At 42.2% G+C, this 26,703-nt stretch overlaps 1 protein-coding gene, 1 long non-coding RNA gene and 1 other non-coding gene across 5 annotated transcripts in view; 1 reads left to right on the top strand and 2 right to left on the bottom strand.

The window, feature by feature from the left end:
* The window catches only part of kirrel1a (kirre like nephrin family adhesion molecule 1a), a 45,982-nt gene extending 23,526 nt beyond the window's left edge, over positions 1-22,456 (bottom strand). For 2 of the 3 annotated variants that reach the window (XM_008435032.3, XM_008435033.3), the window contains exons 1-2: positions 22,113-22,456; positions 391-543 (exon numbers count right to left, since the gene is read on the bottom strand). In XM_008435032.3, the coding sequence (XP_008433254.1) occupies positions 391-543; positions 22,113-22,158 (199 nt within the window). In that variant the 5' untranslated portion in view covers positions 22,159-22,456. The remainder of the gene's footprint in view (positions 1-390; positions 544-22,112) is intronic. The other variant, XM_017310556.2, reaches the window with a different exon arrangement.
* On the top strand, positions 21,203-23,718 carry LOC145548582 (uncharacterized). The gene is made up of 2 exons (XR_014084580.1): positions 21,203-22,017; positions 22,107-23,718. It is a non-coding gene; the product is annotated as an uncharacterized LOC145548582 (long non-coding RNA).
* A 1,177-nt stretch (positions 23,719-24,895) lies between these two features.
* trnar-ucu (transfer RNA arginine (anticodon UCU)) lies at positions 24,896-24,969 on the bottom strand. Its single transcript has one exon. It is a non-coding gene; the product is annotated as a tRNA-Arg (tRNA).
* Positions 24,970-26,703: the final 1,734 nt, after the last annotated feature.

Here is a 26,703-nt window from a genome sequence, read left to right as displayed (position 1 = left end):
TCCTACAGTACCGTTTTTCTTTCTATTTCTTCTGACAGTGCAGCACATTAATATTCTGAAGATAAAGGGGATGTGTGAGGATATGCAGTGAACATGGTGGCAAGTTTAGTAACTTTCATTTTCAGCAAAATATTGGCAGAAGAAAAATGTTTAGTCCTCTTTGTGCGTGATGTGAGTTTAACCCTTGTATGTCGAAATGGGGTCCAACCGACCCCACACGTAAAACTTGTATCATTTGCCTCAGTCCTCGCACGCACAAGGGTTAAAAGAGAGTTCTTTACTTGATGCAACCTCAGCAGATTCAGTTAAAAGAAATCAGAAGTAGTTTGAAAACAGAAATTGTCTTTGTGTCATGAAGGCAAGACCTAAGGACCAAGTGTGATGTCTCACCCCGAAGGTCCTCTCCGATGCCCAGAGCCAGACCATCTTTGGTCCACTGAACAATGCCAGAGTAGTTGAAGACAACACAGGACAGGATCACCCTCTGGCCCCGCACCACCGACTGGTCTGCCGGCTCCTGAGAGAATCTCGCGGTCCTCACTGCTGGTTGGAAGGAAAATGTGGAAAGAAAGAAAAGTTAGAGACTTTACAGATGACCACCCCAGCGTTATTATTGGATGTGTCTGCTAACGGACGATTATTTCATTCAAATCTGCATTCCCCCAATAGCAATGAATTGACATCATTACCACATTTGATCACTCTGTGGCTTGTGGCCACAAACCAAGCACCATGGTAACAAACCAAGACAAAAGACAAAGGTATGAAGGGAAAGAAAATCAGAAAAGAGTTGAAGAAGAAGTAGTATGAAGTTGAGTTGAAGGCTTTTCAAGTTCACTGAGAGATCAAACAATGATCTTCCGCCATCGGGGTGGCTCCCGACTTCTCGCTCCCGACTTTTATGCCCCCCCCCCTGCCCCTAGTCAAAACTCGCCGGCCCTCCCTCTTTTGTCTCTCCCCTCTTCATTCCTCTCGATGAGTCATCTCCCTGGCTTCCACTCCACCAACACGAACTACAGTGGTTGTCATTGTCTTCTGGACCCTCTGCCTTCCAGTCTATAGACCGCAAACCACAGCAGATGGCCCAGTGCCGCCATTGCTCCCAACGACCACCTAATACGAGCACAAAGCAAGAAAAAGCCCAGCCTCCGACATCCTTGCTACCGTTCCATGCTGTGTGATGACAAGGCGTAATTAGCTGTCCCTTAAAGGAAGGGCACACGTAAAACATTCAGGCGTTGGGGGGTGGGGGTTTCTGTACATTTTCCTTCCTTCCACTTTGCCGTTCATTTCTCCCCCTCTGCCGCTTGTTATTTTTAAGAAACTCGGAGAGTAGATGATTAACCCACTGCTGCATTGCCTCCCTTCCCCTCCTTCCTCTGCATTTCTCCTTCTCTTCCCTCTCCATGATGTTGTGTGTCCTTTACCCAAATTGCTTTGCCTCACTCGCTGCTTCTACAGGCTATAAGCATGCATCCCCACTCGCCTCCTTCCCTTTCTCCATCTATATGAATGTCCTTCTGCTGGCACTGATTTCCCTCCGAACTCTCCATTCCTACAGTACCGTTTTTCTTTCTATATACATATATAATGGCGTATATGCCCTTTTACCCATAATGCTTTCTATTTCTGTGGTCCTCCTCCTTGCTGGTTGGAAGGGGGTTAGAGGCGGACTGTCACAACTCATTTATCACATTAAATATCACCCCTCTAGCACTTTCTCCCTCCCTCCCTCATTCACCCATCTCTCTCTTCTCACTTTTTCCCTTCTCTCCCTTTTTTTTCTCCACATCTTACCATTTACATTTCTCACTTGTCCTCTTTACTTTTTTGTCACTTCTGGTTCCCTCTCACTCTATGTCTCTCATGCCCTCACAAGTCTCTCTCAGAGCCCTAAAGCACTTCGCCGAAGGTTCCCATTGCGGTCTTTTTTTAACAACTGCCATATGCCTGTGTACTGTATACCTCCCCATGTCCCTATCTTTTACGTTTACTCACTTTTTTTTACCCCTTCAAACTCCCCAGCCCCTCCACATCATGTCATATTTAACACAATTTGTAGAGGTAGACTAAGCCTGATGAAACAAAAGAAAGCAGTCATGCAAAAAGATTTCAGGAGCAATCCTTACAATGGCTTCTGACAGTGCAGCACATTAATATTCTGAAGATAAAGGGGATGTGTGAGGATATGCGGTGAAAAAGGAATCAGATGCAGATGGAGCCTGGCAGCGTGCATACCTAGAATAACTCAGTACTCGCCCCCAACCCCTCTCCCAAAAGAAAAAAAAAAACAAACAAAAAAAACACAAGCCTGTGTTTGTTCCCTGAGGAATGCCCAATTTAACTGGATTAACTAATGAATTCAAAAACAAAAGCATATGACTATCAGACAGAGATTTAAAAAGAAACTTCGACTGCAAACATTTTATCTCGTTACACATCCGTTTAAAGTCCCCAAAATTGACACTTGGGTGCAATATTTGTCATTTTTAGTGACACGCACCCACACACGCATGCACGCACGCACGCACACACACACACACATCCCACAGTGATATGTGTGTATGCTATATATATATATATATAAAAATTCCATTGTTGAGATTCCTACTTTTGCCGTTCAAGCTACTTTTCCCATCTTGCCTCTGGGTTGGTTTTATTTTTAGCGTAGCTTTTGTTGTTTTTGTTTGACTGTATGGATTGATAGTTGTATAGCAAACCAGAGGTGAGGAATTGTAAAACACTTTCTCCAGTGTACATGTGAGTAGCAAAACTTCATATTTAGCATAACAGTCACAAGGACGCACAGCAGCTAGAGCTAGCTGGTTCATAAGAAACAGGGTGAGGCGACCAAATGGCTCATCAAACTTGATGGTACCCATTCAGTTTGTAGCAAATGAAGGAATTCATCATGGTTAATGTATGCAATTGCTACGTTCGACTATGTGTTCAAGAAGTTCACATGGTTCATAAAATACGCTTGACTAAGAGGTAGCCTTAAACGCTAGCTGCTAACTACGCTACCTGCTTCATTACACTGTGAAAACAGAGATTGGCCCTAATGTCAAATAAATAACTGATACAAATGGTAGTAGCTATAAAAAGGCCTACAAATTAAAGTAATTAAACATTCCTAAATGACAAAATGAACGAATTTCAGATATTTGGGCATGCTAAAGCTAACAATACCTCATGGAGAAGAAGCAGAGAGACGGGACTGCTGACTGCCAGCTTCTCGGTTCTTATGAACAGTTCTAAGAAAAACAATTGCCTTCTACACCGGTTAGTCAACATTTAAGTACTAAGATATTTTGTCAAAGGATTAATCTCAAAACCATGTCTGCTCAGGTAAGATATTTGTTTCGTTTGACATATGAACTGAGAATGTAATTGTGAACCTCAGCTTCTGCTTTTTGTGGGTTTTTGATGATTTTAGATATACAGTTTTGGTCCCAGTAAACTTGGCTTACTCTGTTGTTGTACAGCAGTCATACAGTTTCTATTTTATAAGTAAAAGTTGATTTTTAGGACATAAAAGATATTGCCTACAGCAGACTGCTGTTTATAATGGCTATGTTGATCTAATTTTACCACAATGTTCTGGCAAGTGAGGCATACATCTAAGCCTTAATACCAATATGTTAACTTTGTGTACCTTTCTTGCAGACTGTATCGCTAAGCTATAATATTCTTTTAAAAAACTTCCATGAATAACAGTGTCCTCATGTTTTAGACTACAAATAATAGGTTAATTGTCCCACCCCAAATTAATTACATTTTCTTATACATTTTAGAAGCATTTTAAAATGTCCCTTATTTTAATGCTTACATATTTTTTATGCATTCTCTTTGGACTGCCCCTTTATTTCATGATATATCTGCCTAGAGTAGCTATTTACCTACATAAAAAGCTTAAAAAGTCTTTTCTCAGATGTCTAGTGTACAGGGGCTTTAGCTGGGTTTAAACTACCTTGCAACCTCTACCGCAGCCTAAGGGCAAGCAAATCCTTTCCTCCACTGTCTCGGATGTGCTAGCTGGAGGTATTCCCTCAACTGCCTCCATAAACCGTAACAACATAATCCAGACCGAGCGCTTCTGAGCAGAGGCTACACAATCTGCAAAGGAAAACACCCATGCAAAGGCTTGACGACTGAAAACATTGACTCATTTGAACATCTGCTCTTCGCCTTCTGATTTCCATATTACCCAGTTAACACTTGTCAACATGGGTGCATGTGCCTGTGTGTTTAAGGAAGGAAAAATATGCACACAGTCAGTGTGAGTAGTCGGAGGGAGAGTGCATGCAAAGGAGCTTGTATTCTTTCATTAAGTGGGTTATGCTGCAGCGACAAATTTAGAGTGCCCTGATTTCCTTGAGTTGCTCGTCCCCGTGATGCCACCGGGGGACTCTGATCACCCTGTCCACAAAAAGATGGCCACAAAGGGCCGAGACTACAACCACATGCACATGCACACACACGTACAAACACCAAAACGGCAGTAGGGACGGCTTAACGTTCACCACGCCGGCTAACCATTTCCTGTCAACACGCACACAAACACGACCGCGCCGATCCCGAAGCATGCAATCAACACGCGCAGGCGGTTTTCCTGAGTAAAACACCAAGACAGCGGAGAGCACGCCCGGCTCTGCAGGGAACGCGTCTCAGTTTCGTCGAGGATTAAGTACAACCCGAGTCAAAAGTTTTGAAAGGGATTAGGATTAATCTGGGAGTGAGGACCCTGAGAGACAAACCTCTGATTGTGGAAGCGGGCGCAAATGCCAAAGGCGAGTGACTCACTAAAAGCTCTGTAGCCACAGTGTGAACAGACACAGCAGTTCAGGCCTCCAGCAACTCGCACACTGTGTGATGATGTGTTAATGGCAAAATAATGAAGCTTTAATTTGTTTAGATATATTGCGGGTAAATGCGAAATGTGGTTTTCTAATGACTACTTCTTTTATAACTCAGGAACTCATTTAAATTATGAAGTACTCCTAAAGACATCCACACGTCCTGCCCCGATCTAAACAAACCCAACTAAGTCACCGACGTCTACCAGCCTGGAAATTGTTACAAAGAAAGGTTTGGGGTGTCCAGCAAACCTCAATGAGAGCCGTCATCCACAAAGGGAGAAAACATGGACTAGTCTTCATCTCGGAGATTCACAGGCGTACTCAGAGTAATATCTAAACCACTGCAGGCCTCACTTGCATCATTAGGTTAGTGTTCATGACTCAATACTAAGATAGAGACAGGCAACAATGGCCTGGAGAGTTCAACGGCCGCAACCAATTAAAGGAGCAGTATTATGAAAAATTGACTTTTTGATTTTTATCTCATGTTATAATGTTATTCCCTCATCAAAAACAGACCTGGAGTGTTGGCATGACACTTTCACACATATTTTAGAAATCCTTTAATCTCCATGGCAACCATTGAGCTGTTCAAAGCATCTGGGTGGGCCTACCTCCGCCTTCAAGGCACAGGTCTCCACTGAACTGCAATTTCTAAGCTTACGCCTCTCAGTGCAGCCTTCACCCACAATTCCCCACTTTGCTCCTTCAGACTAGTTAGAAGCAATTAGCAAACACCTGTGCGTCTGCTGAGCTAATTATAGGAGCTACTTCTTAGTCCAACACTGATAAAAACGTTAGAGGGTTAATAGAGGAGCTATGTTGTGATGACTTCCTGAAGGCGGAGTTTAAGAAAGAGCAGAGGCCCAATATCAAGCCATTATATTAGGAAGTCAAATTTTTTCTAAGTCGCCTTTGATATATGGAGTAGCATTTTTATATCAACGATAGGCAATGAGTTACTTGATTATGCAATAACATTGCACTATGTTCCTGGAAAACACAATTCTGTCTCTTTAAAAAACACAAGAATCCATTTCACATGGTAAATCGGCTGCAATTTCCTTAGTATTGGCAGATTGTTGCTGTTTTTATTTTTTCTTGCTGTTTTTATTTTTTCTTTTATTATGTAAAGCACCTTGAAATGCCTTACTGCTGAAATGTGCTATATAAATAAAATTTGATTGATTGATCTTGGAGCGGTCCACCACTCCACTCAGCTTATGTGTTTAGCAGTCACAATAACGTATCAGCGCATTTAATCGATCATAACACGCTTTTTTGTTACTGGAAACCATATTCAAACATCTATCAAAGCTACATTTATAAACAATTGTATTATTTAAGTATGTTTTTAATACATAGTTCAGCATATTTAAATATGCTTAGTGGTTATAACAATAGAATAGGAATGGAATATTCTGATACTGATGTATGATGAACATATTACAAAGCACACAGCCGTTCATAATTTATTTAATAATTTATTTAGTAAGATCAATATATAACTACAAACACAAATAAATAATGATTAATACTGAATAATATATATTGGATACATGTTTATATATATGTATGGATGTATTTACATCCATACATATATAAATATATATCTATATTTTCCAGCCGACGAGTTCTAGCTTCAGAGTGATTCCGCACCTGAGATTGAATCCAAAATCCAATCCGAGATTCATCCGTGCTGCAGTGAATCCGTCTCTTTATAGATATCTCCCTCTTCTTCCTCACATCGTGTTTTTATAAAACATTCAAAACAAAAACGGAAGATTTGGGATGTATCTTACTTTTGACAGAGTGAGAGAATTACATATAAATAATAGTCTTTACCACCTGTGTAAACTTTGCTGGTGCATGTTATAACACGTAATATAAGTTTTATAATGTATGTTACATTGTTTCATTTCTAATGTTGGCTCTTGTGTAAGATAATCTAAGTTAATGTTAGAGAATAATAAATTTTTTTAGATTTACAAAATCTCAGTTAGCCTTCATAGTGGGGCTGAACCCCGTATTACACCAAGCACTGTAGCTAATATTAGCTGGTATCTCGCCGGTGGGCATAAATACAGTAAAGTAATATTCCAGTCACAGAATATACACAATAATATGTCCATCTTACTTGTGAAATGTTGTCTGTGGAGCCCTCACATCAATAGTCCATCGATCCGAACAACAATATCCCTCAGTGCTGAGGCATCTTCTGCTGTTTTGATTGAGCAAAGTAGGAGGGTATACCGCTCCAAGATGGCCGCCGTATTTCCTGCTCCGGAGCAGCCAATGCGGGGTCTACTCTTATATTAGGAAGTGAGACAGAGACTGCGGCGGCAGCGTGTCGGTTGGTCTGTGTTACCCAGAATGCAGTTGGGCACAATATCACAACACCAACACCATGAGTGAAACAATGACTAGGGCAGCCTACTATATCAAGTACTCGGGGACCACTTGGATGTGTAATAATAGAGTACGGCACAAATTGGCAACCCAAACTGAAGAGTGTAATCTATGCGCCTTAAATATGAAATAGTTTTAAAATAGGCCATTCATTGAAGGTGCGCCTTGTAGTGCGGAAAATACAGTACCCTAATTTTATGCATCACAAAATAAGTTGAAAATCCAGAAGGACAATACTAATCCATCCGTCAGTTTACCTTTAATTAAAGCCAGGTAAAAAATGTTACTGAAATAAAACAAAAACAACATCTTAAAAGCAATTTCTACCTGCGCAAAGGTCAGCGTTTTGTATTTACTCCTGTGCAAAACCAGAGGACATCTGTATAGGGGTTCAAACACTTTTCCAGGCTGTAGTATGTGTGTGTGTGCAGATGTTTGAAGCTATTTTCAGCCGCGCGTCTCTCTCTGCCTTATTATCACCTTTTTCACCTCATCCTGCAATATGGGACATTGTGATACCGCAGTTCACACTTCAGCTTTCTGTCATTGAATCACATCCTAAATAATAAAATGCTGTTTGTGTGACTCGTTATGCATCCATCTAATTATCTTTGTGTCTGGTTCCCCTCCCCGTATCCTCCTGTACCCGCCTTCCCCTCCCCTCGCTCCTCTCCAGCCAATCCCCGGGCCCGGCAGGATCGCCGACTTACGTCACCATAGCAACAGCTGACGTGTAAAGTAACTGCCCGAAAAAAAGAAAAAAAGTTTTCTGTCCAAGCGTGTCTGTGAGCACACCCGCGACGTGCATCTGTGTGTCTGATGAAACCCTCCCCCGTGTTTGGTACATCCATTTTTTGGACAGAAAAAAAATGAAAAAAAAAGAAGAAAGAAAATCAATGACCTCATCGTCCCTCCACCTATTCAATTAATACTCTGAGCCAGCGCTCATGTCTCAGAGTTCCTCCCTCCCTGCTCTTTTTCAGACTAATACTCAATCTGCTTCGAATAAATGCACAGCCTATGGCCATGGCGGAGAGACTGGCTGAGGCGGCGATGAGGGGACACAAAGAGGCGGGGAAGGTGTGCGATGGACGATGACATCATTGTTTCAGGACAAAGTTGCAGCTACAGGAATCACGTGGCGCCGTCTCTCCTCTGCACAGGTTTGGCTGTGGGTGACATGCGGGTGCTGCAGCTGTCGGCCGGAGCGCAGAGACAATGCTTTAGGGAGAGGAGGACGGGGATTTCTAAAGTTTGGGTTTGGAAAAAAAAAAAACAACAAACAAAAAAATGTAAAGTAGTCATTTAGAGTGCTGGCAAAAGTATTCACATCTACAGATGCTTATCTCTCAGTGTCTAGCGATTCGATTTGACTCCAAAACGATTTTCGATTCAGAAACAATTTTTCTATTCAAACGGTCTAGATGTTCTGTTTAAATTGTTTAAAGACAAACAGAAAATTTCTTTGAAAGATTTTTATAAGGTTTCATACTGTATCAAAACCCATCAGTTTATATTAAAACAAAAGTAGGTTAATGCATAACATTTTGTAACTTAAATTACTAGCATTAGTTTAGCTTAGCTGCCTGGCTCTTTCGTAAGTAAAAAAAAAAAAATCAAAGAATCATTCAAAATCCATACGGAGGCCAAGTGGACTCGTGATGTGAAAAAGCAATAAACTGGAGCGACAAAGACGTATAACTTAAAAACGTGTTTTAAAATCCATTTTTGAGAATTTGGAATTAATGCAGAACTCCCAGGTCTAGGAATTTTTTCTGCACTGTTTCACATTGTCACATTACTGCTGGGATGCGCCGATAAGAAAATTTGAGCCAATAACAGCCGATATTTACCAATGGGGTGGAAATTAAAATCGGTTATTAATAGGGCTCCAAGTAATGAATATTTTAGTAACTGATTATTCTATTGAATATTTTGATGATTAATTGGATAAAAACATGGGCTCTTTCTGCAGATTTTTCATTTAACCACTTAGGCCATGTAATAAAATATTAGAAATAACATAAAATGATGAAAATAAACAAATAATTCAATTCCCTTTTCACGTAAGAAAATAAATATTTTATTTCCTAAAATGCAATAAAACTGATCATTTGTAGCAAAGGATGCATCTCTAGCTAAAAATGACTCAGTGTGAAAAGCTCAGCCATGTAGAGCTGATCTCTTGACTGTAACTAACCAATTCAGGGTTTCCCCCAGAAATCTTGCTAAGCCCGGTGGTCAGGGCGCTGAGGTGGTCCACTGGCGGTCCACCGTATTTTTGTATTAAAAGATGTTAAGTAGACAAGAGTGAACTGCTATATAAACCCACAACTAGTCTTATAAACAACTAATCAAAAATACAATTAAAATAAATATCAATTATGTCCACTTCTGTTAAATCCAAATTAAGGCTCCCCCTCCATCAGGCCCTCCAGAGCTTCAGGGGCCCCATAAATGCAAATATTTTAACATAGACCACAGATATATAAATGTAGCATTTGTTTATTGAGATTATCATTCCTGCTAAATTTGACATAATGGTTTCAGCATATATAAATTAAAAGACTTTAAATTATTTAACATTTATATGTAAGATTTTAAGGAGCTGGCAAGTTTACTTTGTAGAAGCTCAAAGAACAATATTCATAGTCAGATTGGTTTGTTACCGCAGCTACAATCTGATGCTGTGAGTTTAATCTTTGAGTTTCAGCACCTTTTGTTCACAAATATAAATTAGTAAACTGCAGTTATAATTTATTGCTTTTTAGGTTTGCCAGTTAAACTACTCCCCCTGTCCTAGATTTCATTAAATCTAACACAGAAGCTATTAGAGGTGCTGATGTTTTTAGCAACAAAAGGGGGCCCCTAAGTCATATTCTGCTCCAGACCTCATACACCCTTGGACCGGCCCTGCATGATGTGGTAATCCGCTGCACTGCGCAGAGATGCGCAACAAATGGGAGATTTAATTCAATGCTGCTAATGTGGCTTTAGTAGCTCTTTCATTTAGTGTCTGTTGAGTTTTTAACAAGGGGACACAGAAACTATTTTGGTTGGTCGAGTTTCTGGATGAGTTTTTCAGATGTCCGGTTGCCGCGCGCATTAACTCTGCCTGACTAAGTGGGAAAAACATTTGACACGGTTTGGTGCTTAGTGTAACCGGAACAATAATACTAGTAATAATAATAAAATAATATAAAATGAGCGTGATGCGTGACTGCGAGGAGAGCGCGAAAGCTCCTCACCGGGATAAACCTGCACGATAAGTGATTAGCACTGGATCGTTAACCACTAACGCACCGGCTAACCGGGAACGCAGGGAAGACAGAGCCAAACGCTGGGCAGCGTGTTGAGATGTAAACGCCGCAAATTGTTTTGTTCACAAATCATTCTCACCGCTCCTCCATCCACCTCTGAAAGCGCGACAAGTTATTCCTGCTGCGGTTCACAAAGAGCTGCGCAACCAGAGCTAACGCGGTGGGTTTAAACTCTTACCTTAATCGATAACTCCTCATAACTAATCATAATTCCTCACAGGGGGTTGATGTAAATATCCATAGCGGTCAGCCTGTGTCCAGTTCGAGTGAAAGGAGGAGGGTGGGAACTTTGGTTTATAATCATATAAAATCTGAGCATTTACTTTACTGTCAACATCAGTGTCTGTTAATGTCCCAGCAGCTGACCAGATGATTTACCACCCAAAGATATAGATATAGACATAAGGGGAGTGTCTGCTCATAGGCCTGTCACGATAAACGATAAATCAATTAATCAGACGATAAATTGAACCTATCGACCTAATTTTAATTATCGTCTCTTCCGGCCTTTTTTCTTTCTGTTGATGACACTGAATGAAAAAAGAATCAGCTCCGGTGCTCTCCACTGACCCTCCCTTCCTCATTTCCTTAGTCTAATGTCCAACGCCCATTACAAGAGTTGTCGGCCGACTGTCGGCCCATTTTCAAACCCTGAGAGACACATTAGCCGACAGAAATCCTAGGTATAACGGTTCGATCGGGTTCGTCGTGCCATGTGGTGTCCAGCCACATGGGCACAAAATAATGGCTACAAGTCCAGTTAACTAATTTTAAAATCAGGCATACTGGGTTTATCAACTGAGGTAGCAATTTGGCTCCAACTCCTCCCCTTGTCATTTCTATATTCTTTGCACAAAATGTTGAATAAACATTAATGATACCACAAATCATCTCCGATGTCTGCTGGACTTCGGGTTGCGCCGTTTTAGCTGTTTGGGATTCCCCTCTGTAATTTCCCCTCAGAAAGCGCGGAGGAGAATCCGCGCTTTCTGATTGGCTACCTGTCACATTCAACGGGCAGCGTTAAGCTCGCAGACGGGGAAACCCCTTGATTAAGATCGGAGCGGCCACGACAATCTACCACACACTGCAGGATGATTGATTAGATTGGCCAAAGATCTAAGATTGTCATAAGGGGAAATAGTCGGATGTGCCAGTTTTCTCTATTTAAATCTAGTGATTACTGAAGGGCAATTTAGTATACAGACTTCATAATCTGCACTCTTTTGGTTGAATGCAGTATTTATTTCCACATTGACTTTATGTTGTTTAGTTTTTATTCAAGTACGTTTTTTGTTAATGGAGACTTGTTTTGTTAATTTAGTTTATCAGTTCCAGTGTTGTGTGTTCTTTTGAAAATAAAGTGCATCTATCAGGAAATTGCATGTATTATTAGTCATTTCCATTAAATCAGTGTCAAAAGGTCTTGAAACAATATTATCGTTTATTGCAATAATTTTTTAGACAATTAATCGTCCAGCAAAATTTGTTATCGTGACAGGCCTATCTGCTCATCTTCCTATCCAGCTGTGGGAACTACCACCTGTGCCTGTCTCCCCTCAACAACCTGTCTCCCCTCAACAACATGGCGGCCTGACAGGATGGTCATAACAACCCGTCACCATGATAACGCGGCTATAGGGACAGGCAGTGAGCAAAGGGAGGTGACCCGCTGAGCATCAGCTGAACACAAAGGTGTCTCCCGGAGGTTGGGGGGCCAAGCAAGGGGTGACACTGGGGCAAAGAGGAGACTCAAAGACTCCTTCCTTTGTTTGGCTGCTCACTCCGTTCCTCTGTCATCTTACCTTACAACCCTCCCCCAAACTTGCAGTTAGGAACCTCTCTTTCTTCTTCTCCTTTGTGGCCCCTCGTTCCCCATTCCCCACTATTTGCTTGGCTAGCATCTTACGCTACATTCCTACTCCTTCTTGCCCATCTTTCTCAATCTCTGCCTCCTTCCTTCGTTACTTTCCCACCTCCGAGGTATTGGGCTTATTTAGGACGGAGTGCAACAGAAATAATTGCGACCATTTCAGTGCCCTCGCTAAAGAGTGCATACGCTGCTGTGGAGTTTTCTATGAATACGTGAGTGTGCCGCCCCTCCATTTTCTGGGGCGCCTCTCATGTGAGCATTTCACATCTGAAGAGCTTTATTTGTGTGGAACCTCTGTTATAGACATTGTTACCATGGCTACAGCCCGGTGAGGACCGCTGACATAATGATAGACACGGTGGCTATGGCAACCCCCAGGAACAGCAGTGGGTAATATGATAATTCACAAATGAGGCATCCGACACATTACAGCTGCATGAATATGCTGGATCTGCGGAAAGTCAGTCCGCCAATTGGTCGGCGGTAATCTACAATCCTCAGAGCGATTGACAAAGAATACGCTCCTGTAACCAAGGGTGACCACATCTAACAATAGCTGTCCTCTGGATAAGCCTGAACAAGAGGATACAATACCTATCCTGCTGCCTCTCTGCAGCAGGGCACCATGTAGCTCACAGCACATGAGTCGCTACCGAATTCAACTGGAACAATCGATATCATAATGAATCTATAATTCCCAGCAGCCGCTCCCCATTGATTGTGGCAGGCAACCCCATTCCAAAAGTCCAACCTTCTCCCTGTCCCCCTCCCACCCCACCCCCTTCCATTGCCACCACAAACACCTACAGAGAGCACGTGAGCGACCACATCATGAGTTGATTCAGCTTTCACATGCCCCCTCCATCCACAACAAGGCCCGCGGTGCGGAGCAGTGACAGAACGAAGCGGGGCTGTTTTACAAGCAGCGCCCCCCTCCATAAATTACCTCCGTCCAAGGTCTGCTTTAATTCAATCCAGTGCAATCTAATTTTATTGGTATGCGCTGTAGCTTCTCGCAATGTCATCCGTCACAGAAAACCCATCCCATAAAAGTTTGGGGGCCTTGACCTCCTGAAGCAGCGGAACGACCATGCGAAGCCTCTTGGAAATGTCACCAGCTCTCCTGTTGTTGCGAGATAGTACGTTCTGAATAATGATAGACATCTGAAGGAATCTGGGATGAGCTCTGTGGCCAGTAAGTCCGGTACTGACTGGAAGATGGTACTACATAAATACTTCTTCACATCACCTGAAGACAACACGTTGTAATACAGAAATAATGCCTGCTTTTGTATGGCTGTAAGATTAGTCCCCAGAGGCAAAAAAAAGTCAATATTAGGGATGCGCCGTTCAGTAATGGAAATGTTCCAATTTTCCCCTGGTGACTGGTACGGTAAATACTGTAAAATCCATTTGGTGTCTTGTTTATGTGCAGCATAACCTCAAAAATAAAAACTCATGCTATTTTCAGTTTGAAAAAAACAAAAACAAAACCCAAAGCCTTTGTGTACCTTGTTCTGGGTTTTCAAAACATCTGAGAGATGTTAGGAACTTATCCTCTGGTGGATAAATACAGATTAACTTCTTTTCTCCTCTCTTCAATTCCTGAACACTATCTCTATCAAGGATCTTGCCAAACATCTTCCTTTTATTTTTTGAGCAAAGTTTATTCCTTTTAATTCTTTGAACGAGTAAATAAGAAAAATATGAATAAGCCCAAAACCAGAATTGTCCTGCCAGACCTAAACATAAAATCAAAAATGAATATGTGGTGCATTTCTAGTCCACATGGGTCCTTTAAAAAAGCCCTCCCCCAGCCGTTGCTGAAAACTGCTGGTCTGAAATAATACTTCTTATTTCAGGCTTCTTCACTTTACCTCGCCCTACAAAAAAGTCAGATTTTGTAAATCAGATTGAGAAATACAAGGAAAAAAATGGTGCAAAAAGTAGGCTAGTAGCGAACGGCTCCAATTTCCTTCATTTTCAGAAATCGTCAGGAACGATATATGAGAAACTGATCATATTTGATGCCAACTTAGTGACTTTTGCGTTTTCTGTTACAAGAGTTAATTTCATCAAATAAAACCGTCACGGCACCCCTTTTAATATTCAAATGCTAGACTAAATCTTAACAAAAAATTAAAGGACAATAAGTTTTATGAAAATGAAACAATGATTAATGTTAATCGGCAAGTGTAAAAAGGAGATTTTCCTTTTATGTTGCTAAGGGCTTAAATAGACATCCTTGCATAATTTCATGCTTTTGTCAATTAAGACTTAAACAAATTTAGGCAACTAAACCTAAATTGATGACAGACAGTAAGTTATATTTATTCAAGAGACTGCGACAAAGAATTAAAAGGGGATTTCAAAATGAACAATGTTAGCTGTTGCATTATTTTATCAATTATTTACTTTAAGCCTGGGGTTTAAAGTACCTGACCCACTTGAGGTGCTGGGTCAAACTCATAATCCAATCCTTTTGTGCCCATTGAACATGGGCTGGATCAGTTCATATTTCACCCAGAATAAGTGGTTAGCAAAATAACCATTTGTTTTCTCATCCAACAGTCTTTTGGAGTGTAAGAGCCTGAGTCAAGTCTTTCATGTAGTTCTTGGAGCTACACTAATTGCAGTTTTCGGGCTGATCGCATTTTACCAATCTTTAACTAGCCTTACCTGCCAATTCCAATTTTGGCCGATGCTGATTTTTTTCTCTGAAATGTTAAATATAGTAAGAAGTATAGTATAGTAAATATAGTCACAGTGGAGTGACAATTTTTTTTCTGCAAATGTGCAGACATCACCTGGTGGGCAGGTCTGCAGAGTAACAGAGTGGTTGATTTTGCCGAGGTAAACAAAATCAGTAGATAAGATCGGCTTCACATGTAAGTATCGGCCGATCAGCCAAATCCCAAAATTACGGAAATAGTTATTAAGTTATTGGTACACCAGTAGTAGTAGCGAAAAACACAGACAGTGTTGATGTGGAAACTAAAGCCATTCATCCCTTCTATTACGGCAATGCTGTTTTTAAAATACAGTTGGCAAGCTATGACAATGTGTAAATCTTTGTATGTATGAAAATCAAAGGTACAGTAAGTACAGTGGACCCCTGCCTATTAACTGTCTGGACTCCAGAGGGTAATCAGTTCGATCGCAAATTATAAGCAGAACTTTGTGCAATTAGAAAGTGAAATAGAGTAAGCTTCAATTGCAGTTTGAATCTGAAATTGATTAAATTGAATTAATGCTTTTAAAAACTGATTCCAACTTAATGTAATTTGAAATCCAATGAACAGGTTGAAAAAACCTTAAACTGAATTTGATATTTCTTTCATTTGGGCCCTCCAGAAAAGTGACAGAGTGTGGTAGTTGGCATTTGTTGGCATTTGAACTGGGGGGTGAACCAATTGCAGTTTTCTGGCTGATCACAGATCTTTAAAAAGTCTGATCTACTTATTCAGATCTTTTTTTTAAGTTGCTAAATGTAGCAGCAAAGTTGGCAAGCTGGTAACAGTGTGGTGACATTTGTTAAGATCAGTTTTACAGGCAAGTATTGAACCGATCTCCCAAAATGAAATAAATCAGGACTGATTTATCGGCTAGCTGATTTATCAGGGCACCCCTAGCTTGAACTACTAAAATAGGCAGTTATAAGCGTTTTTAGATGGGGTCTCCCACAAATTTTAGCTATTTTACTGTAAATGATGTAAACAACATATTTGTAGGCGGCTGGTGACTGTCTATAAATAACAAACTGAAATAATGAAAATATGGTATTTTTTGGCTGCTTTAGTTAAAAATAATGGGTAGTTGATCATGTTAAGAGTATTTGTGTAAATATTGTGATATTGTGGTCTTTTAACTACTGGTTATTTCACTGTGAAAATCCCATAAAGGTTGATGCAGAGTCAATTGCTGCTGCTGAATAGGAGCCAGTCGGCCCACAGTCAGGTTCTGAAGTCTTCAATAAGACTGAATTCCCAATGTTTGGTGGCCTTGCGGCACTTTTTCCATCAACTCGAGATGACTTGCAAAAATGGAAATTAGACCAAGTCTGATCTGCATCTCCGACCGTGAGCACACGGCATTGAAGTAAGCTCTGCCTCGAGGTTACGGCATTAAATTGACAGCTGCAAACCTTGAGCGGGGCCACGCATCTGCGCCGCATTGTTTTAATGACCGGACTTCAAAGACATTGACAACTTTTTGCTGCTACGGGATGGCTTGGTCATTAGATGGCAACAGTTTTCCGCCAGCGGGCACGAGGTGGAAGACAGTGAGCGCGGCGGTGCTCCGGTCGGACGCTGACCCTGATGTTGTTACAGTTAAAGAATAGGGTTGGGGAAGACGGATGGAGCGAGTCTGATCTGCCTCAGAGGCCCCTGTCCCTGCTGAGGAGCACTAACTGTGAGAGTGACATCAGCGTCGGCAACATTCCTGGAGGAGGAGGGGAAGGAGGAAGAGTACATCTCAGAAAGTTTCCAAATTACGGGACGAACACCCACCCGCCCAAACGAAGAAACACACACGCTCCGTGTTAGCCAGCACATTTCATTTAGAGTGTGTTTGGCAGTACATGGGCTCCTCTTGCTCATCATGTGCTCCCAGTATTAATTCATGTGCTTCTCCTCCTGTCCCCTCCCCCAACCTACTCCCCCCACAACCCCACCCACCCACCCTCTTCTTTCTCTCTCCGCCGACCAGAGGAATGCACATCTGGAACTTATTAGAGTCAGAGAGAGAGAGGAAGGGGGAGATGGAAAGAGAAGCAGTAATAGTTTGATGGCGGTGGGAAGGGGAGGGGTGAAAAAAGTCCAGGAGGGGACGGGGGAAAAGAAAGAATGCACTTTGGTAAGCAGAAAAAAAAGGATCATGTTGGGAGAGAGCTGAAGAAAGTTTAAGAGCGATTAAAGGTGATTAACCACAGCAAGGACGATATGGAGGAAGGGGTTTGGGAGGAGCAGTTCAGCAAGCCCCTCCAACGACAGTTCAACCCCGGCCTGAGTGTCCCCCCAACCACATTCTGTCCCCGCCGAGGGGGCAGTCAGGCCTGAGTAATGGACCCTTCCAGTCCTCCTCTCTCCCCTGGGTTGCTTCTCTTTTCATCCATCACAACCTACATCCCCTACCCTCTGCCTCCCTCAGCACTGCAATCTCTAAAACAAACAGAATAAAGTCTAATCACTCTCGATCGGGCTGCACCCACCTGCCCAACATGATGCCCTCTCCCCCCTCCCCCCCCCCTCCCCATAAAAAAACACAACAACTGAAATGGCTCCTGGCTGCAGAACACAACCCAGACATGCAGTCGTTTGAGATAAAGCCTTCCTTTCTACCTCGGGGCAGGCTTTTTTTTTTCTTTTTATAACTCGAATTGCTGCCCCCCTCCCCCCCCCATAACCCCCAGGCCGTCAAACACAATCACATTACAGGAGGCTTTTAAAACCTGGTGAAACATTCACTTAACAGCTGAGGATGCACACTTCTGATTGAATTTATCTGCAAGCACCAGTCAGATAATGAAACATCTGCCTCTGTGCCTTTCCCTCTCCTTAGCAACACTTTCCCAGAAGCATTATGGGACGCCGAAGCATCGCTTTGAAGCAAACGCATCAGCAACAACAAAGCTTCCTGAACTCGCTGATTAACTTGCAGGGATTCCTCTGGCTGGGTTCAGAAACAAAGACCAAATATCTGTGTTCAGGCATCTTAGAGTCCAATCTGGTGAGGGGGAGCACCATGACGACATGAGGTGTTTTGTTAGCCTCAAAGAGCGTAGCATCAAGCTCTTAAAAAGCTAGACATAGTTCTGGAACCAGTGATCCACCTGGAGAATCAAGACAAGTTTGACTTTCTGGAGGTCAGACTGTTTGTTTCCATGACTTTTCTGCTGCTTTCAACGTCTTCCTTTTTTGAAGAATCAAGTTTCGTCTTAAGAAAACATTCGACAATTCCTCCAAAGTAGAAACCACACATATTTCACTCTGCAGAAACTATTTGTCAACATTCAGAACTTGTCTGTCAGTAATGTAAGATTTAGAGTTTTCAGTTCAACTCTGTTTCTTTATATATATTTGCGACAAATACCATTTCCAGGCAATTCATAAAAAATTCATGTCTAATCAGAATCAGAAATATATAATGAAGTCATGAGAAAGGGACCCATGTGAAGGGGCCAATAGTCAATAATCAATATTTTTGCTGTTATGGCTGATAACTAGGGATGCAGCGATCAGGTTTTTTGCTGCCAATTCCGATACCGATCATACATGAGGCCAATCTTTGCCTTTCACCAATCTTTGCCTTTCACCGATCTTTGCCGATCGCCTGGAATGGCTGTTAATTTTTCGGTTTAGGTATAAATGATACTATGTTACCTGGCAAAATGGAAAAATTATCTAGCAATAAAATCACCAAATTTAGACATAATAGACATATTTTAATACATATTTAAAATCTTTTTTTTTCTTTTTTAAGTTACATGCTGCAGCTTTAAGCAACTGTTCGGTGTGAGAGTTGACTGTCTGGTGGAGATTGAGCGGCACTCTGTCTGTGAAATATTACTACCAGTAGCGTATAGCGGCAGTCCAAGAGCGAGAGCAGAACCAGCATCTTACACTGCCAGCTTGAAGACTTTAATTATTTTTCGGTTTATTTGTTTAGCTTTCTGACCGTGATGCTAATCCAGGTGAATGTTGGTAGTTGTGTGCTGCTTTACCTGCTACGTGGCCGCTCTGGATGTCCTTTTTTTCCTGCATTGAGCCTCAATAAACTGAAGTGAAGTTTTTAAATGCCACATTAGATTCGTTGTGTTGATGCATTTTGACGTGCTTCACCTCCGAGATAATTTTCCGCCACAACACGCAAACGTCCCCATTCACTCTCAGAGCGTTATAGTTCCACATGACAGGATTTGTTGATGTGCGCTTGCGCAGTGTGAAGGAAAGAGGAGCTAAGCTGCATTAGCAGGCTACGAAGGGAGATAAATGTGATTGGTTTTGATGATCGGCAACAAGAGACAGTGATAAACAATCACCGATCATACACTTTTTTACGAAAATCTGCCGATTATGATCGGTGGCTGAACGATCGCACACCTCTACTGATAACTGACATTTACCACTGTCAGAGTTTCATCCACCGTTACAGGTGGGTGGGCAGCGGGTAATGCACTGCCCACCCACCAGACTAACCGTCGTTTCTTTATTTTAAATATGGTTTGTTATACACCAATAAAAGTAAAGATGGATTAAGCAAGGTCTATAGTTGATGCATTGAACACACTCCTCACATGCTATAATTTCCAAATTATGATGCCTTCTTGCGCACCTCCAAATTTTTGTAACTTTTAAAAAATTTTAACACAAAAACACAGTGGCTTACTACACTTCTAAGCCCTATCACTGGACTTAGAAGGTGCCATACTTCAACTTCATTTTAAAAACCCTTACTCATACTGAAATTAGCTAACTTTTATTCATCATTCAATGCCAGCTTCTACACAGAAGAGTGAAACCAGTCCCTGGTAGGTCTTACCACAGCAATGTTCCCTAAAGAATTAATCAGATTTTTCAATTTCCTACCATCTGAACACCACTCAGGGACAATCTCTAATTCAGGGGGGGATGCAAATGTCAAATCAGCTGATTCCAAACTGATGTGTCACAATGCATTAGATTGTTTATGAGGTTCCTGTAATTTTCTTTTTCATTGGAGCTATCACTGCCCCTGTTGGACTCATTAACATTGCAATAAAACCATTAAATCCGATCAACCAACCAACCGGAGTAACGCAGTACTGTCAGGTGCAGATCATTCTGGGGTCTGCTCCAGATCACACAGGGTGCCAAATGGCCCACCTGTATGGAGCAGGCCTCTGTCCGAGTCAGCACTTCAGGTGCACAGCTGCCCCGAGGCCAGCCCTGGGGCCCTGGGACCCTGAGGCTCATCAGTAAGTTAAGGCAGAGAGTTTGCAAAGATTGATTAAGCAGTAACATTTAACAGCTGTGTTAATGGCGGCACTTGCTTGAGAGTTACCACCGAGGGTGGCTTCTAGATGCAAGGACGGGATACCGAGTCAGTCTCTCCTGGAACAGAGACACGCTGGAAGTAGGCATGGCTGCAGCTCTGCTACTGACTTTAAACAAAGCATTCTGAAGCTTTAATTAGCGCCTCAGCTAATAACCACCCAATCATTGGGGGACAATTATGTACGTGCAAATTATAGGCCAGGTTATAGTGTTTTACTGGTCTAATGAAGATGAACGCTTGGAGGAAAAGATGCTCCTGAACTAAAAACACAGCGACATGTGTGTGGGACTTCACAGACGGAACAGAATCAGCCTGAGGATAATCTGGTCTGGAGGAAAACCGGCGTGGGTAAATACCTCTGCGTGTGACAGGAGTAATAACCAGATTATGGAGTCGTGGCAGCGCATTGAGACAGAGACAAAAGGATGCACATGTACGGAGGCTGAGCCATCGGCAGATAAAGTGAGGGAGCGGCTGCCAGAGTGTCACACGTAACGCCACCAACAACCTTATTTTGTCCATAAAAACCAACTTCATTCCTTAAAGCTGCTTCTCATGCAAGTCTTTATCCAGAACCACGGCTGCCGTCTGGGTGCCGAGCAGAGCCAAGCAGATAGAGCCTGGCAGACACGGTGACATCATCTCTTTCTATACCTTGCCTCCCCTGAACACGACCCCCCACCCCCCACTCTCTCCACCCTACCTATGATGGCGGCGGGTTGGCGTGCACGTTCCCGGCTGCCTGAGGTATACACAATGAGACGGAATTAAAAAAATAATAAAAGGCAAAAATATGCAGATGTGGCTCAATCAAACAGGTAGCTCGGGGGAAATGACAAGCATCCTCTTCTCTCAGTCTCCTGTCTCCTAGCAACTGGGCTCCAGCTGTGATTGTCATAAGCCAATAAATAGCCTACCTGGCGCCCCATTGTGTGCAAAAGGTACAAGAGGCAGGGTAGGGGAGGGTGAGTGAGGCAGATGCACTGGTGCACACATGCAGCCCCTTTGTGCACAGAGTGAAATGAAGGCCCACAGGTAAGAGCCCACGAGAGGAGAGAGGGAAGGGGTGTGTGATGTGGGAGGGGGCAGATTGGTTAGCAGGGGCCTCTCTCTGTCTCTGGTCAATCACTGTCATTCCCGTCACGTCCTCACCGCCTCACTATATCACTTGCCCGTTTGGGAAAACGGCACGCGGATGCGTTCGCTCACGTGCACAAAGGTCATTTAGGCCGGTGCCGCGCACCGACATACAAGTCCCGTTTAGCGCACACGCACGCACGCAGCCACGTCGACCGCAAATTGAGACACCCCGCGAGACATTTGTTGAAAAAAAAAAAAAAAAGAATGAAGTTTAACATCCTTGCTCAGGGTGGCCCGCGCGTGCGAGCGCGGAGTCACGCGCCGAAGGTGATCCATCGCTGCGACGCCTACATGGGAATGCTGTGAAATCATGCAAAATGCCCCCCAATACCCTCCTCATCCTCCAAACCGACCCTCCACCCCCTTCCAGGACGAACAGGTCAGTCGAGCCTTCAGAATGTTACAGTAAATTATTAAACTGGTACATCACGTTATCGCCATAACCACAGAGAGTAATTCTAAATACAGCCTTACCGGTGTGGAGACTGAACGCCAAACTCAGGAGCAGCAGCCTCTGCATGGTTCAGCCGACCAAAAAGTCCGTTATTGGCTCAGACCTCCGTGAGGACAGCATCAAAAAGCGGGAGTTTTCGGACTTCTAACGGTGACTCCGGAGCCAACTACAGCCTCCAGCGGCGCTCCTCCACATCTGTCCCCTCCAGACTCGGCTCGGACTGGTTTGCGTTTACACCATTGTTCGCCCCTGTTTTGCTCCTCTTTCTTTCCTTGTTTCTTTTCACCTCTCTCCTCTGCTCTCCAGCGACAGTCCGTTTTCTACTTCGCTCCGGCGCGACAAGTGTACGGCAATGACTTCTCTTCTCAAACTTCCGTTCCTGACTTTCAAAATAAAACTAAAATGAAAGCAGTTGGTTTTAGGTGTTATCTTCGACAAGGCGCACATTTTAAGAATGAAAGGCACAAAATAAAATAGCAATAAATAATAATAAAAAATCCCTCTGACTTCGCTAAACTCAAGGATGAGCATAGTTAATTTGGATATTACGGGCACCATCATAACAAAAAATCAGTTGTTCCGAAAATTTTGATTCCACCTTAAGGAAGAATGTCTGACGCAATGTTAGTGAGACTTTCGCAAAAGGAAACCAGCTTTTCAGTCTTGTTTTACCTTGTATATTATTCGAAAGTTTAGTGGAAGGAGAATCTGTGGTTAAAAAAAAGGTGTACAAGTAACACGGATAAAAAGATTGTAAAGCAAATTCTAGTAATTTAGCAGGATGTTTCAGAGTATTTTATGCTAATTTTTTTTGTTGTTATTTTTTATTTTTTACAATAAATTGATATGCTTTTTAGAAGGAAAACATTTCAGTGTTCAAAACGGATATTTTTATTGGGCTTATTTAATATTCTACATTCATCAGAAACTTAGTTTTTGTAACAATAACAGGGGAAAAAAAAACAAATAAATATACAATTTGAGTCATATGAGTTTGTCTTTTAAATTGAATTCCTGAGCTATAGCAGTGGGGTCGGGAGGGTTGCTGGTGCCTCTCCAGCTAGCGTAGCGGGCGAGAGGCGGGGTCACCCTGGACAGGTCGCCAGTCTGTCGCAGGGCAACACAGAGACACACAGGACAAACAACCATCCACACATACACAACTAGGGAGAATTTAGGAAGACCAATTAACCTGACAGTCATGTTTTAGGCTCCTCCTGTGGGAGGAAGCCGGTGTACACAGGGAGACCCCACGCATGCACAGGGAGAACATACAAACTCCATGCAGAAAGACCCTGGGCCGGGAATCGAACCCAGAACCTGCTTGCTGCAAGGCAACAGTGCTACCAAATGCACCACTGTACAGCCCACAAGCAGACATTTAATACAAAAAAAAGAGTATAATGAAAGAGCATACTTGATTTAGATTTTTTTCAAATGTAAACTGAATTACCAGACCTTATTCAACAGCCTGGCTATTATTCTTTCTTCAGTATATATATTTTTTCCCGTCAATCAAAAAAAATAAATAAATATTGAAAATGTTTTCATTTTTTATTTTTATTTCATCTACTGTATTCATTTTTTATTTATTAAGATGAGTGAAATAAAGTTCACTAAACGTGACCACGTTCTGCTTCCTGTGTCGTAGTCGTTTTTTCTGACTTGACGTCATATTCTCATTAGCGGCGCATTCCTTTCTCTCCCACACACACTAGTTTTTTCCCCCTCGACTTCTTAAAATAACGTGGGTACACAGAAAAAATGTAAACTAATAAGTAATGGAAGCGTTCATAAACTATGCGTGTGCTTTGACACCACACTATTTAGTGTCCAGTGTAACCTTTGGCCATGACATCATCGTGGATTAAGATTAACCGGATTAAAATACGTAGAAATGATCTGTTGTAGGTGAACTGAAGTGAGAGTTCAACGCCGGTAGCAGGCGTAGAAACAAAAAAAATGCACGTCTCATTCAAATTGACGTTGACTATTTAGCACGATGACGTCAATGCGATGAAACGGCGCGAGCACATGACGAATAAACAGGCCTTGTCCTCATTCCTGTCATATAATGTAGACTGTCCTGATGGAGTCCTCTGAAAGAGGAGCTGTCACGGCTCAGCGGGTCTCCGCGATGAAACGCTCTCTGTCGGACACTGGAGCTGGAGCGCCCTCTAGCGTCGCTGCTGCCATCTGAAGAAATGTCAAATCTGCTCCTGGATTGGTCGCATCCACAGTCTGTGCATACCCACAGTCACATGAAGGGCTTTGACAAGAGATGGAGTACCCGTTTTAAAACGTGAGCACTTCAATTAAAGGGAACTACTATTTCCATCCACCTTTCAAGCCTTTAAGAGATGGAGTAAAAACATAAAATTCATTCGAATATACTTCTTGTGACATGATTACACCTTATTGGGAAAATGTTATTTCTTACAGCAGAATGTTATTATTTTTTTAGTAGATCACAAAATTATGCCAGCTTAAAATCAATAGACAGGTAGCAAGACATAATTCCGTACACACTATCAGAAAGATTGTGTGCATGTGTGTGAATGAGATACACACAAATCTTTTTTTTAAAGAAAGACAAATGAGAAAAAATAGACTGAACCAGTTCATTGCAGAAGAATAAAATAGTAGAGTTTTGTGTGTTTATTTATACCCAGGCATTACGTGCGTCGCTTTCACTGCTGATCAAATACCATGAAAAGCATCACTACAAGGTGTAATTATTTTCAGAGAATAGATGTGATTGAAAAACAATCGCAGACCTGCCATGTTGGCATACAGAGTGACCCATCTCTGCCGGGACTCGAACCCGGAGCCTCTGGATTAGAAGTCCAGCGCGCTATTCCATTGCGCCACAGAGACTGCGCCAGCAGCATCCAACACGAGTTAGATTCATAGCATCCTCGCCGATCTCTGCATCCCTGCAGCATCAGGACCATTTTTAGCCGACATATTGGCACTTCTCAGGTTGGCCACCAGAGGGAGCTGTCGCTCTATTTGACAGTGATCAAGCTAGTCAATGGGCAACAGGAAGTTAAGTGTTTGAATCAAGAAAGTAAAAATCTAACTATATTTAACACACGCAAAGCTTTTGTCTCCCAACAGGAAGCTTTGTGTCAAAGTACCTGAATTCAAAGTGGTTTGAAAGCCTCAAGCTGCCACAATGGGGATTTAGGTGCATTGCATTTATCTGAGGAAATTTCGGTGGTTTCCAGGCAAAAAAACCTGGGAGAAACATGTAAACGGTAGCTCTATAAAGCACAGCAATGACTGGTGAAAAATTTTCATTAGAGAAGTTATGAAAAGCCCAAATATTTGAAAAAATTTTAGGTGCATTTTATTTCCGATTTGTCACAGAAAGGAGGCGCCGATTGCTCCAGTGTTGCATCAGAACCACCTTCCTTACCGCTCTTATTATTTCGGTGGATAGTCTGTTCCTGGCAGAGAAGTACAGTTGCTGATCTATATCTGGTCTGGAGGTACAGCAGAGTTATAAAGTCCTGGCTGTGTAGATTGTGGGTGCTAATTTTGGGCTTTTAATGAGATGCTTATACAACATGAAACTTAAAAAAGGGAGTAAATTCCATCTCATTATTGGGGGAGAGAGGGAGCCAACATAAACAGAGAAATGTCTTAGGAACAATTTCTGGGGGGTTGGCAGCTCTATTTAATAAAATTCCTTAGATATTGATTTATTGCAGTGGCTCTTAATAAAAGTTATGTTAAATTACACCTTAAGTTGCTTTAAACTTTTTTTGTTTTTGTTTTTCCATTTCCTGGACGGCAGAGAACCCATATGTAGAAATTGAATATCTAGGAAGTATCAGTACATTAACTTTCCGCCCATGCACGTTCTTAAATTTAGTATTGTACATTCCGAAATGCTTTCAGTTATTTGTTATTCCACATCACAGAAATAACTGTGAATCAAATGAATCATTCCAAAGCCCGAAACTAGTCCGGTCAGAAAAAACGTCTGACCTCAAAAGGAGCCAACTTGGGGAAAAAAAATAGAACCCTTTAATCTTCCAGGTTTATAGAAACCCAGAAAGCCATCTCATGCATGTGTCCTGCAAGGCCTCAAAGTGTGTTACAGTTCTAGGAGCAGTGCCTCCAGGAAACAAACACTGAACACCAAAACTGTCAGGTCTAACTTTCAAGTAGTACAGATTAGAGTCAGGTTCCAAAGGAATGTCTAGAACAGTGGTTCTTAACCTGGGTTTGATCGAACCCCAGGGGTTCGGCGGAGCCTCTGCCGCGGAAGTAAAGACACACTTGTGTAAAGTTGTGATGACGCCCCGCTTTGCCATCACTTGCTGCAGAGGATCACGTTACATTGCTTAGCCAATCAGAGGATCACGTTACATTGCTTAGCCAATCAGAGGATCACGTTACATTGCTTAGCCAATCAGAGGATCACGTTATATTGCTTAGCCAATCAGAGCTGCTGAAGAGCCCTGATTGAAGGAGCTCCACTCTCAGCATGGATTTGAGCTCGTGTCTTTAATTACTTCAGCAAAACTCACCGTTGTGACCAAATTCTATAGTCTAAATGTTCTCCTTAGTCGCATCTTTTCGGGGTTGGTACTGCCTCCA

The sequence above is a fragment of the Poecilia reticulata genome, chromosome 18 (assembly GCF_904066995.2).
Source record: "Poecilia reticulata chromosome 18, P_reticulata-male-v2, whole genome shotgun sequence".
Lineage (NCBI taxonomy): Eukaryota > Metazoa > Chordata > Actinopteri > Cyprinodontiformes > Poeciliidae > Poecilia > Poecilia reticulata.
Note: the sequence above shows the minus strand (reverse complement) of the source record. Positions and strands in the feature narration are given on the sequence as shown.